This window comes from Apteryx mantelli, chromosome 9 (genome assembly GCF_036417845.1).
Source record: "Apteryx mantelli isolate bAptMan1 chromosome 9, bAptMan1.hap1, whole genome shotgun sequence".
Taxonomy (NCBI): Eukaryota; Metazoa; Chordata; class Aves; order Apterygiformes; family Apterygidae; genus Apteryx; species Apteryx mantelli.
Genome location: NC_089986.1, coordinates 592149 through 606746, shown reverse-complemented (window position 1 = coordinate 606746; position 14598 = coordinate 592149). Strand labels below are relative to the sequence as shown.

General features: G+C 44.0%; 1 protein-coding gene across 1 annotated transcript; it reads right to left on the bottom strand.

Moving 5' to 3' along the window:
- Positions 1 to 4934: 4934 nt before the first annotated feature.
- On the bottom strand, positions 4935 to 13425 carry SELENOT (selenoprotein T). Its single transcript, XM_067301534.1, has 6 exons — positions 13244 to 13425; positions 11978 to 12088; positions 10704 to 10830; positions 9140 to 9227; positions 7507 to 7658; positions 4935 to 5660 (listed from the first exon to the last, which is right to left on the bottom strand). Exons 1-5 carry the CDS (start codon positions 13387 to 13389, stop codon positions 7534 to 7536), a joined length of 597 nt encoding a protein of 198 aa, XP_067157635.1. The 5' UTR covers positions 13390 to 13425; the 3' UTR covers positions 4935 to 5660; positions 7507 to 7533.
- Positions 13426 to 14598: the final 1173 nt, after the last annotated feature.

Here is a 14598-nt window from a genome sequence, read left to right as displayed (position 1 = left end):
CACGCCTGTCCGGCAGCTCACCATGTTCTGCCTGGCCTCGGATCAGCAAACCCTTTCTGTGAAATGAGGTTTCATTCTTTACAGCTGTAAACTCAACACTAATAGGAAGTCGCACAGTAAACAAGTTCAAAAAAGAATTAAATCCAAGTTATGTCAAATTAGGCTCAGGATAAACATACCATATTCATTAAGTTCACATTTATCACATATCTGGAATTTAAGTCTACCCGTCAAAGACAGATATTACTTGCAAGTTCGTGTTAATGAGCAGCATGATGGCTCTGCTAATAGCACTGCAAACACCATTTTAAAGGCGCTTGTTCCATGCCGTCGTAGCTAGGCAGTCACGCACGGCAGCTGTCACGCTTGTATCTGTCTTGAGGAAATAGTTTGTCCCCAGGAAAGTGATATTGAAGGATATTATTCATGTTCAATAACCTGCTCTTATTCTGATCTCATCACGATGGTGTAAATGAGGTGCAGGGTCTTGAGAAAGGCAGAAAGTGGATGTTCAACAGAGTAAATGAGGTTTGAATCCACACTCGAGCACAGACCACCATCTACCTGGCCAGATCATGCACCAAAACGACTAGAGACGACAGTGCATCGGCATGCAACGTTGCCAGCTCCCCCTCGCCTCTCGGTGCCCGGACGATTTCAGTGCTTTGCCCCAAAGCCGGAGCAAAGGACCTTCCCGCAGTCGCAGAGCCCACGGCAGGACACGTCCCCGTTATCTCACGGCCACAAAAATGCCAAGCTGTTCTTAGAGGCCTTCGCAGATCCAGCCCTTGGTGACTTACGAAATGAAAATCAAACCCCAGAGTTGGAATCAAACTTCAGTTATCCCAGCCTAATGCCACAGATTTTAGTAGGGCTATGTTTGATTTATGCTAGTGCAAGATGAGATCTGAACAGGGATCTGCGCTGCAAACAGATTACAGGTAACAGCCCGATTTTCTGCACTCACAGTAGGAAATGCAAAGGGCATTTTTGTGCTTCCCTAGGCTGCATCCAGTTCAGTGACTCCCCCAAAGGTATCATTTACTCTTGTGCTTAACAGGCCCTGCCTGGGCTTAAACAGCAACACACTTGGATTTGCCCCTCAGAATTATTGTTTAATATCCATTTTGCACATAGGTGAAGGCACTAAAGGGTTCAAATCCAGGCTTTTTAAAATAAATGGGTCTTAAAATCTTCATTTTAAAATTACATCGTAGCACGATGCAGGAGGGGGAAGTTAGAGCTGCAGTGCTAATGCCAGGGCGACACGGGGCACCTGGGCTTCCCGCTGGCACATCACCAGCAGAGCTGCTCGCAGGAACCTTCCCTCGCAAAACAAAGGTGTGTTTAACAGATCACCACCGTTCATGGAAGAGAAATACTGAATATACAGAAAACACACAGGCCCAGAAAGCCCCATGCTGAAAGTTTTTGAAGGCTGGGGGATTCGAGAGGGTGAACGGGAGACGGGCTTTGGTCTCTCCCACACATGCTCCCCTGGGATGTGCTCCTGGATGCAGTCAGAGACAGTTACCAGGCTGGGGCACGTGTGACATGAAACAGCCCAGTTGTCCCTAAGCAAAACACCAGGAAACACTGATTTCAGACTAAAACAAGTCCTCCTAGTTAAAGCACCACTCAGCCTCTGTTTTGCAACTGGTTTGCAGTAAAGTAGATATTTGCAGGTTTGCAGAAAGGCAGATATTGCTGCCTTTAATGACTGTCAACATTACTTTTTTTCCATTTCATTGTTCAGTTTTTCCCTGTGAAAAAGCATACTATAAATAGCATTCATGGGGCTTGGTACAGACCATAAAAATAGATCTGCTCTGTGCGCCCTACAACCCAGGACAATTACACACATGACTGAAACGCTGCCCCTAACAGAAAAGCAGAGCTGCGCTTCCGGTACGTAAGTTCAACGGACATCAGCAAAGGTCTCACACACCTAACTCCAACGTATCATTATCCAGTGTCGAGCAGATGAAAGAAAAGAAACACGGTGGGCTGCAAACAGATCACTGGTAAATGTCACCGGAGTGAGACTGTGAACAGCTTATGGAAAATCATAGCCTAGCAACACATCTGTGCATTTATTTGTTTTCTGTCTAATTTGTCTGAAGTATATAATTAATGAGAAACTAAAACTCTGTCTACATGAGAAAATTTTGGTTAATCTATTTCAGAAGAGATTGTGTCAATTATCCAAAGAGATTATTTCATCATAGACCCAAAGAGGGTTTGAGGCCATTTTCTGCCTAATAGCTGTGTTTGGCAACACCTTTGTAACAACTGGCATCAATTTTTCCTCTCAGCTGGTGGGGAGAGCTGTGAAGCTACCTAAACATTACTTAAATCAGTCTCTAAAGCCTTGGGGAGGTTCAAAAACAATTCTTAAAAATGAGACAGCTGCCTTCAGACACTGCTAGATGATGATTCATCATCGTGGCTCTTCAGACTCTCTTCCAGTTTGATTCATTACCCCAGGAGAAAGTCTCCCTCCCTCATTGCCCCCATCCACAGATAATTTTTGATAAGAAGGATCCAACAAGCACTTTAACTGGTTTTAAAAGGGGTGTGAAATCATGTAGCTTGGAGCAGGGGCAAAAAATAGGGAGTGGGAGATGAGATCTTCCCCCTCAGGAGACTCAGTGGCCTTGTGTGGCCTCACTGTGGGGACTTTTCTGCCGGTTTTGTCAGCAGAACCAGCTCAAAGAGGAGCCAGAAGAGTCAGGCTAGGGAGCAGGACACACAGCTACCATGTCTCAGCTACAGCATGAAACCGGAGCATCCCCACCGCAGAGGGAAACACTCAGCCCCAGACATGACTCTTCCAGGGAGGCTGAGCTAGAGCAATAGCGAGCCCATCAGCACAAAGTAGCACTGGACTGATCCAGGATACGCTCAAAACACCACCCTGTAATTACATTCTCTGACTTCAAAAGCTTACCCCATAGATCAAAGCATTAAAGTTTACTGAGTTAGAAGTTCATCTTAAAAAATACAGGATAACTTTTCAAGAAATGCACCAGAGACAATTGTCCTAAAAATGTTCTTTCCTAAAAAGGATGGAGTCCCAGTTTTAGTCTAACTTTTAAGACATGCCTAATCCCTGCACCTGTTTTAACCACCTGATGTTCTCTATGCAGCTAACCAGCACCAGTTATCAGTAGCTTCTTCGCTGTAGTGCAAGTCCCAGCACTGCTAAACAGGCATCATCTATTCCTTGATACTGGAATTCCCATATATCCTCCCTTCAGATGTCCCTTTGCAATAGTGGCTGAACTGGCACATGCAAACCCTCATCCCTGTCGCCATGAGCTGGCTCCTATATCCTTATCCTGCACCTTCATCAGCCCCAGCACTACACCAAGGCGCGCGGAGCACACAGCAAAGACGATGTAGGAAACGATGACCGCTGCCATTCACCCAGGGACTCGGTACCTGGCAAGCAAGGCACCTTGCGGAGTCTCCAAGAGCAGCTAGCTGGCACCTCAAGAGCACACCAGTTCTCATGTGCCAGCAACACCAAGCTCTTACCTCCAGTCGCATCAGCTGGTCGCCTCTGCCCAGCCCGTCGAGGGACTGAGCCTCCCCATGCAGACAGCAGCAGCTGGTGCCACTTAGCCAACGAGCTCCTGGGCCTGACCACGACAGCACAGCTGGGAGGATCAGTGTGACACCACCAGCAGCTAGGCTGCAGCACGATGAGCAATCAGGAGATAAAATGGTAAAGACCTCCAGTTCTTCCAACCTCAACTATTCTATAAAAATTTATATAGAGAGAGATGTATAAACCCCCCCCCCCCACTATCCTTCATCTTGAATATGGCACAATGACCTTTCATTTTCAGTGAAGAATTTCAAGACCTATATAAGTAACCATTTGTGCTCAGGAGAAACGCATTCCCTGTCCCTCACAACACTGAATCCTTTTTAGTCATAAATAACCTCTGCCCAACTTCTGCCAAATATCAGGCACTATCACCATAAGATTTCCTCCTACATTGAGATAGCAAAATGTAGAATACAAATCCAAGGAGACTGGCCACAAGACAACCTAATCGTGCAGCTTTTGGGGTAGACACTGAAGGAACAACATTGGGGCCGGATGATTTCACTGCCAGGAGAATAGAGGTGTCTCCAACAGCTCTTCAAAGCTGTTCAGCCCTCAGCCACCCGGCACGAGCGGCCTCACGCGTTACGGGGCAGCAGAGAGGAGCTGGCTCATGCTCGCCCCGTGCGGAGGAGAGCTGAACGGTGCCTTAAAAACCCAGTCACTTCACTATGGCCACACGGGGCCCGCAGAGGGGGAACCCTCTTTTGGTGCCTATACTTACATCTAACTCTTAAATTTCTGAAATTAGTGCAAGGATTGAGCTCAAGCCAAAGGCCAGAAAGGAGGGGGAAGAAAGCGTTCTCACAGCAAGCGAACGTCCCGCTGCGAGCAGAGGTCGCAAACTCGCGGCAGCGGACAGGCAGCGCCTGCTCCCCTCAGCCCCTTCCGGCTGCGCGTGTCCGCAGAGCCCCAGCTTTGCCCCGGGCAGGGCCCTCCGCACCGCGGTTTCGTACGGCGCCCAGGCGGTAAGCGCAGCTTAACACGGTACCCTGAAATACCAAACAGCTCCTGCTGGGTACGACGAGATGCCCTGGCCTCCGCACCGCGTGCAAGCTTCACAAAGCTACCCTGCGATCACCACAACACCCATGCCTCCGACAGAGCTGGGTAAAAAAGCACTACTCGGGTTTTTGAAACACCACTGCATTTCAGTGGGGAACAAAAGCGCTGTGCAAAACAATCCTAACAGAACACATGCCGTAAGGGGCTTTCACAAGACAACACACACAAATTTAGTGACTTTGGAAAGTAGGGGTTTTATGCATTTTTCAGTTGCAATTCTAAGAATTTGATCATCATCAGTGACTCAAGGTACTTCACACAGTAAATGAGAACTCTTTATTTAAATTGATTTTTAGTTTATATTTAGGACAGTAGAAAGGCCCAGCTTTTCAACTCTTCAGACTGGTCAAGGAAAATCCTCTTGAGCTGGCCAACACAATTTAAAAAGCAGTTGGTCTTAATTTTTACTGACGTCACAAAATGATGTAATTACTCTGCATATAATTTTGTTCATATAATTTAGTATATAATGCACTGTTCAACTCTGCCATATATTTTGAAAAATATACAAACCTGCTATAACCACATTAGAGATATTTGATAGACAGCTGTCAATTATTTTTACAATTTAGGACAATAGACACTCCTATAACTCCATTTTGAACTACAAAAAGAACATAAATTCATATAAAATACAACAGATTAAACAAACTTTTTCCAAGGAAAAATCAGATATCAACTCAATCTGCCATTGTGTGAAACATGAATATAAAATAAGTTACAATTAGTAATGCCTGCATTGTTGAGCTATGAACTGGTCGAATGAAATCTTAAAAAAACTATACAGTATTATTGCACTCCATGAATGTGCAGTATCTGGAAACACGCCAGCACTGAAAGATGTCTTTCATTAAGATTTTTTCAGGAGGCACAACGTGACTGCAAGAAAAGCATCCAGTCTGTACTAACAGCGTGCTGTCTTCAGTACAGGCCTTCATTGGTCTGAGCCACGCTGCCCTTGGAAATCACCCCTTAATGCCTGAAAATGGAGAAACAAGCGTTACAATCAGCAACTATTCTGTTAAATTAGTCAGCCATATTCAACGCTGTCAAAACAGAAAGCTGAGGCATTTACTGCAGACTACGAAGAGAAGCAAGCTATGTATGCTTTGGATAATAAAAACTGAATTACAGGCAGTGTCTCTTGGGAGGTCATAACTCACGACAAGAGAGGAATATGATCATTTTATTCCTGCTGATCATCTACAAGGCTATCATTCTTTAGAATATTACATTAGTATGACTTTAAATAAGGAGATATTATAAGTAAGACAAAATCGGTAAGCTTCACTATCACTTTCCTAACATGTAGTATTAATTCCACAAAGAGGGTAATCAACTGAGTTTTTTTTTTAAACATACATCCGATTAAAAAAATTCTACATACTAAGAGTCTTAGCATGTTTTATAAGCTTAAAAATTATGCCATTACATGGTAAGTCATAATCTACTTTGCTGCACAAAACACTTTCTTGAGACCCTCTAAATCAATACATACAGGACACTGGGCTTCAGTAAGCATCTCTGCAAAGTACAGGAAATAACTAATTTTATAAAACAACTCATTTGATGGTTAAGATGACTTTTGCTAAATTACTAAGATAAATTGGACATGTTTGCAGGAATCAAAAGTCAATGGTTTCTCATGCTCTCTGCATTAGTACTTAAAGGTAGCAATGGCTTTGAATGCATGTGCATGAGTATTAGTGGAGGGAGAAGCTGACAGGGCAGGAAAGTGGGGTAAGAAGTCTGAGCTCTGAAGTCAAGAAACAGCAAAGAGAACCCCAGTTACAGAGTGAGGTTTCCTGCAAGGGGTGAAACTGTATAAAGTTGTTTGATGAAGTTCAAATTTCTTTGATTGTATATCTCTGAATGCAGTGTTCCTATCTATGTAAATATTTGATGTTGCAGAAGCTGAATTATATTAAACAGAGCTCCAAAGGAAAATCTGTGCAGGTGTCCGAACAGAGCTAGATCAAACACTACACGATCAGCTTAGACGATGAGACAAGTCGCACGATGTCAATTGACAGAAGTGGCAGAGCACAGTCCGTCACCTGAGAGGGTGTTTGTTGGCTAGACAATGCCAAACAATCGCAATTTCTCAAACCAAAGTGGTCTTGTGCAAAAAACTGCACTACAGCAATGCAATACTTCACTCGTGGCTTTTTAAGCACGGACTGTCAGCTTCCGCACCCAGTTAGTCATCTTCTAGCACATGAATGTTCCTACAAAGAATTGTAAGCTAAATGCTTCAAAAGCCACATCTGACATAAGAACACAGGACTGGTTTGGCACTGAAAGTCTAGAAGCGTGGATGTGACCTCTCACTCTGTTCCTAACTATCCACAGAATATTTGCAAAAAGTTAAGACAGCATAGCGCACAGATGGTTAGACTAGAGACTGGGAAGCAGGAAAACACATTCTGATTTCTAGTGTCATGGAATTCAAATACAGTGCAAATTATAGAGAAATTCTTTGCACACAGAATATTTTAAAGGCACCTAATGCAATATGTCTTCTGATCTCTGCATAATACAGTTAATTAAATCTTTACTTAAGGCCTTCTGCACACAGTAACACATTTTTTCCCTGGTCGAAAGAAAACCAGCTTCCAGTTTTGAAACAGGTAAAAAAAGAAAACAAAAAAACCCAAACCAAAACAGTAACTGTCAAATCACATAAGTCGGTTTACAGGAAGTCACTAGAACTGTGGGGTTTTTTTTTGTTTTTTGATAAAGCACTTTGAACTACATTTTAATGAACAAATATTCGTTTACAATCTGCAACACATGGTCCTTTACATAACTGGAAGAAGACTTACAAGAAGTTTCAGTGCTGATAGATGGGGCTATGATCGATGATGAGGCATTGACTCCATATGCACATTGAGCTTCATTTCATTATCAAGAATTTGTACAAGCTGCTGCATGGAAGGAAGGTGGCCAGACTCCAACTTAGACCACACTGGAACATCTACCACAAAACACATTGGAGAAAAGCACAATTACATTGACAGAGTAAGAAAACACACAGGGCCAGTTTAAATATAAAATTTAAAAGATCCAGGAAGCTAAGCAAGTTGGTACTATTTTATATTGAAAAGTACTGGCCCAACACTGCTTCAAGCCTCTCTATATACTCAAACACACTCCAACTAAGAGAACAGAGTCTAATGCTTCCCTTTAGAAGTATACCATAAGGATTTACAGACTCAAAATATCCATTCCTACTAACAGAATGTCTAAAATAGATTAATGAGTGGCAGGATAGTGTACTAGGTTTCTAAACCATAGCTAAATCTTTGAAACCTGTGGATTCCATCGGGTTTCTGCTCACTTTTGCCCGACTTTTAAGGCTGCCCCAAAAAAGACTTATGCCTGTCAAGATCTGGCTTTGAAGGTTCCACTCATAACGTAACTGCAAATATTGGGAGGGAGAATATAAAGCACAGCACAGCCAGTAAATATTTTCGGGTAAGCACAACTTTCATTTCTGATGTTGCCAAGTAATTACTCCCTCAAATATTTCCCACTGCTACAGCACTTCATGACCCCACAGTGAAAAACACAGTTGCTGTCATCTGTTAAAAAAAGCGGTCTAGAACTTCATTGTCCCAAAAGCCAAACTAGAGCCTTATTAAGTTCACGTGTGATGTTCATCCCTAGGAAGGCTCTGCTACCAATTCTATTCTGAGATTTAGGACGAGTGCATCAAGTTCAACCATTTTGGTGCAATGCAGCCAGTCTTTAAAAAGATTCTGGAGTATAAGACTTGACTTAGGAAACCACTATGTCGAAATGCATCCTGAACAATTATAAACTAAGAAATAAACCACAGAGCTAGATTATGTACTTGTACCTAGAACTTGACATATTCTGTACTTAAGTCATCTTTAAAATGATGAAATTATTTGAAGGCCTAATTATTTGAAGACCTAAATTAAAGAGAGAGGTCTACAGATTCCTAACTTAAAAAAAATCAGCACTGCTGTCCACTGGTACAAAAATCTGGTAATAGCAATAGATCTCAATTCTTAACCATACTAGAAAGCAGGATAGGAAAAGCATGTAATGAACTGGAGAGTAAGTTTCCCTAAATGATCATTTCTTCATTAATGCACACCACATACAAAGAACGAACAAAGTTAAGTTATTCCAAATGACCAAGCATTCCTCCTAAATATAAGCTTTTTACATACCAATTTTTAAAAATATAACTGAAGTTTAGATGAACTGCTTTATAAGGTATCCACAATTTTTATCATTTGTGATCTATAACATCTGAAATTTCAAAACAGAAGGCAAATACCACATACAGGCACATTTTGAGATATACTACGTTTCATAACATCATCCTCATTCTTCCAACACAACAGCTGACCAACAGCCCTCACAAATCTCTGTGTGCACATGCAACACAAAGTGATTCCCATAAATAAGAAGCTCAAGACTCACCATTCAAAGTTATTTCAAATGCACCTGTTGACATACACTGGTTCTCAATCATGTTGCTCAGGAAGAAAACCATCATACAAGCATAAACCTAGAAGAGAACAGTGAGAATCTTGGACACGTCGGCTTTGTAAGATACAGCTTATTTTATTCACTCTTAATAAGCTCTGGCAGTTTACCTTTGAATTCTCCCTTCACAATTTATCAAGCAAGCTCAAAGATGCACAGACACCTTCCTTTCACACTCTTAAAAAACAATATGTACACTTTTTTCCCCCCAAGACAGGTATCAAACCAGTTCCGAAACCACCTCAAGTCACAATTCTAATAAGTGAAGCTGCATCTTCTTCCTCCTTTCCTCCACAGATCCAAGCACATCTGAACAGCCAGCTAGCAAAAGGAGCACACAGCTAATGTGGCACTTGTGGGACGACAAAGGAACACAACCATTCCTACGTATTACCTCCCATTTCTGAAGTAACACTTCAGATCTAAGAACCACAGACTCAGACACAAACAGCAGAGTAAGTCAAATTGTATTTGTTCACAAGAATTGTCAACCCCACAGCGTTTCTTCAAAGTAATCATCTAGAATTTTGTTTCTGTATCGAGGCCTCAGGATGAAGTCAGGGAACCTTCAGCAACACAGCACCTCTTTCTGCGGCTAGTACGTACATAATTCGCTTTTCATGTACAGGGGCACATTCACATAGGCTGCTGCGATACCAAAGAATTAGCATGTGAAATCATTACTTGGTTATAGTATCACAGAACTTTAGTCAGATGTACCACAGCCAGCCGAGTTCAGTACCATACTTGGACCATTTAATTAAATGGGACATATTACAGTTTCTATACATTCAAACTGCCTGGTGACAGAGACCCACTGCACTGCATCGTTCAGTTTGAGGATTTGTGCACCAATAAAGTGTATAAAGGTTCATACACCTATACATTGTTTTTGCTTAGTAGAATAAATCCAGAAAAAAGTTATTATAAATCAGAGTACAATGACATGAATGCGTTAGCATCAACAGTACTGACTCAGAGGGATATTCATCCCACAAGGTAGAAAGTCTCTCATGCCCAAGTACGTTCTGCAAAAAACCCACAAAGTTTCAGTAAGATTTTTCGAACCACCATCAAATAGCGCGTCTAAACTACGAAAAGTCTCATGAAAGCAACAACTGCAAAACAGTCATGAGTCAACAGTAAAGGGAAGCCATGACTTTAACACCAATAAAACCAGCTTGAAATTCTATGAGCCCTAAGTAAAAATCTTACTTCTTACTAACTGGAGTATTTCTTTAGCAACCAGTGTTGCATCTTTATCAGTGATGTTGACCTTAGCTGTCCCTCTGCAGCAGCAGCATCATCAGCTTGGAAAGAGGGCAGCTAGGTATCACATCTGGGTCTGTCAAGTATATTCAGTTTTAAATGTCTAAAGGCTCTGTTGAGATTGCAGGGAAGGAAAGCTAAGTCAGTAACAATTGTTAAGCGCTCCCAGGGTGCTCTTATGAAATATTCTAAAACTGCTTTTCCAAAATAAAGCAAGTAAGCTGTTTACCTTATTTTCCTGGCCCCACTGCCAGATGCTTGGAGCTTGCATGCCAAAGAAAGCAAATGGATCCTTGCCAACAATTATTAAGCCTATTAATACTAGCTTGAAGACAGACAGGAAGGATGCTATGTGCCTATCAAAAGACAAAACATGGAAGTCACTTAAAAGGTTCTCAGTTACTACTTCACTACTGTACAGCTGTAACTTACCTAATTAGAATAATTTTGATAATGTATAATCAAGTGTTTTGCAGGAAACAAAACTTTTCAGTTTTGGCTATTTGGCTGCAAGAATATCTGTTACCCCAAAATCAACATGCTAACAAAAACATACATCCTCAGAAGAACACCACCATTACATACCATGCATACAGATTTGTTCTTTTCTTCTAAGCAGACCTCAAATTGAGATTTTCTTTCAATTTATACACTTATCTAAACCAGATAATACATACAGTTTCTTAAATAAGCTGTTTCAAATTATAGAGGCATGTTTAATTGACATTCACTACTTCCTCTTAAAACATTTTTCCAGCAAGTACACAAAACCCTACAGTTCTCAGTGAGAATTAAGTATTTAGCCAGAGAGCAAATTAACACTGAGGTATTCAATTCCCAGCATTTACTCTCATAGCATTATTACCATTGTAATTATTACAGTAATTAGGTCGAGAAGTGGTTCAGAAGCCACTGCTGTAGCTATGGCATCACTCTCTAGCATGTAAACAATGGTAACAATAACACTATTTTAATTTTGCCTTTTCCCAATTCTCTTTTGTGCATGTGGTTCCCCGCCCCCAAACTATGGTTAAGGAAAACCCATTAGTCTCTCCAGTGAAGTTGGCTTTCTCCTGATTTATATGTTAAAAATAAATTCTTCTCTCCCCTGCACCCTTAACATATTACAGGAATTTGTCTCTAAGTACATAAGCCTGAGCAACAAGAGCAGCAAATGTGAACTTATGTACAGACACACCATGATGAAAAGGTGAAAATTCACTGTGAAAAATGTGAATTATATAATTTACTTCAGATTGCCTTAAAACACAACAGGCCTCATCATACAAATAGCTGCATTAAGTTTCCATAGAAATATTACCATCTGGAGATCTGTGAACAGAGAAAATAAACCGACCTTGTATGTAATTGCGATGGGGGGGGGGAAATCTGTTGTAAGTTTCCATTCTGAATTTTATTTAAGCACAAACCTACACGTTCAAAACTCACCACGATAAACCTACATATCGAGGAAAAACCCAGCACTGCCAGTCGTTTGCTTACCTATATATAGGTTGAGGAAGATAGTTCTCCCCTTCGATGCGGATGTCTGGGTACCGCTGGCTGATGACCCGCATGTACTCCTCAAACACCCGCCTGTAGCCTCAGGAGACGCTAAATGCAGACACACATCGTCACCGCACCCTAACGCCGCCGCAGAGCGGGCAACACGGCACCTGCCCCGTTCGCATCTGCCTAGCGTAAAACGAAACTAGAATTCCTCCTGTCGGAGAAGGAAGCTGTTCGCGACTTAGCTGCAAATCGAAAGTCCCGAAAGCTGCCTAGGCCCTGGTTTTAGACGGAATTTGTTTCCACGTGCTAGCACGGAGATAACGTTTTGAAGAAGTCCATTCAGCAAGGAATTACTTGCTTCCCAAATGAAAAAACATAACGTTAGAAAGTTAACACAGGTATCGCCTTGCTCTGCATCACAAAAACAAAACTTTCACCCGATGCTGTTTTACAGTGTTTTACTGTTTAACAGTCACTAGTTTAATTTATTACGCTGTCTCAGACTGCCTAGAGACAAGCAACGTTTAGTTATTTCTTTGTAAGGGTGACTAGATTAACCAGAGAACAGTTAAATATTACAGAACTGTACTTTGGCTCATGTTTTCTGCAAGCTATGCGTCCCCATAATAACTGGGGAGAAAAATCCCACCCCAATGCAGCCTCAGCTCACAGAGAAAGAAACCAAACGAGACGCTTCCGCGGAGCCTGCGCTCCGCAGCGCCTCAGGAACGAGGCCCGGACCCTCCCCGGGGCCTCCGCGTCCTCCCCGCCGCCGCCGCCGGGAAGGGCCGGGGCCGCCACGGGTTTGTCCGCGCTCAGAGCGCCGTGAGGACACGGCGACAAAGACACCAAGCGCCTGCATTTACCCTAACTAGGTCCGTTACCGAGAGCTCCGCTCTCCGCAGCCGCGAGCGCCGCTCCCCGCGGGGGAGGCCCCGCTCCCCGCGCTGCCCCCGGCGGCGGCCCGCGCTCCGGGAGGCGCCTGCCCGCGCCCAGAACGGCTCCGCTCTCGCTCCCGCCTCCCCCTCCGCGCCCGGCCCGGCCCGGCCCGGCGGGGAAGGCAGAGGCGCCGCAGGCCCCAGCGGCCCCTCGGCGACGGGCGAGCCGCCCTCGGGCTGCCCCGCCGGCGCCGGCCGCCGCGAGCGACAGCGGCGCGGAGCCGGGCGCGGGCCGGGCCGGGGCGCCCTGGCGCTGCCGGGGGAGGCGGCGGGGCCGGTGCCGCCCGGCGCCGCCATCTTCCTTCGCGCCCGCCCTCACCAGATCTGGAACTTGAGCAGCGGCCCCGTGGCGTAGGCCATGCGCAGCTTCTTGGCCGGCAGCCCGCCCTGCTCCGCCGCGCCGCCGCCCGGCCCCGCCGCCAGCACCGCCGCCACCAGCACCAGCACCGCCGCCGCCGCACGCATGTCGTCGCCGCCGCCCGCGCCCCGCCGAGCCGAGCCGAGCCGCCCGCTGCAGCGCCCCGCCGCCGCCGCACCAAGGTCACGCGGGCACCGCCCCGCTCTGCGCACGCGCCGCCACGTGACCGCCGCGCGAGCGCCCCGCCCCGCCCCTAACGGCCGCCGCCTGCGCGGAGGCGCCTCATGCGGCGGCGCGGCACGACCCGAGGCCCCGCCAGGCCCCTTCGCGCGGCCCCGCCGCGGAGACCCGAGCGCGGGGGACCGCGGAACGGCCGCCCCTGCAGCTAAACGCTGCCGTAAGGGAAGAGCACTGAGCGGCACCGCGTACCACCGGCTCTGAACCAAAAAGCGCTCCTGAATCATGCCTAGTTAACACCTATTTTCTCAACAATTTACATAAGGATACCTTCAGACTGCATCAAATTTTCTTTTTTTCCCAATACACCATGTAATGCAAGATTTGTTTGAAAAACCACTGTTCCTTCACAGTTTGCTATTTTCATCATCTGGGGTCTTTCACCATCATTATAAATGAGCTCTGATACTTATCACTAAAGCAATGAGATGACTATGCACCTAAAACCCACAAATACACTTTTCTTGAGAGATTAACTGAGGAGAGACAAGACGGAAGCAAGTTTAAATCATTTCATTTAATTCCTCAAACTAAATCCTTTTTTTTTTTTCAAACTTAATGTTAAAAACCTGTCTAATTTTATTTATTGCATAAACAAAGAGGCAAGACATTTACACTGAATAGTAATAAATCATGACTGTCCACTCTGTCCTGAAAATAGAATTTTATGAAATGCTAAGGAATGCAAAACATGATCTAAATATTCTTAAACTAAGTTTACTGAATTTAATAGTTATAGGATACTGTCAATCTGAAAAAGCTCATTGACGTTGGATTTAAATATATAAAAGTATAGGGCAATTTAACACTATTGCCCAACTCTCCGGTGAGACAGATATTAAAAATCATTTTTGTCATAACAGGTAATGTGGTATAGAGCTGGGCCTATTATTACTCCAGATAAAAAATTAGCAAATCTTATCTTTAGTTTGTGAATTTGACAACATAGTGTAAAAACCATTACCATCTTTTCTCTGCATATTTAGTCCTTTAAGGGTTACAAATAATGGATCAGAAAAAGGGAAGAGGAAAAACAATTAAAAAAAGGAAAATACAATCAGTAAAAATTGTGCAAGGGT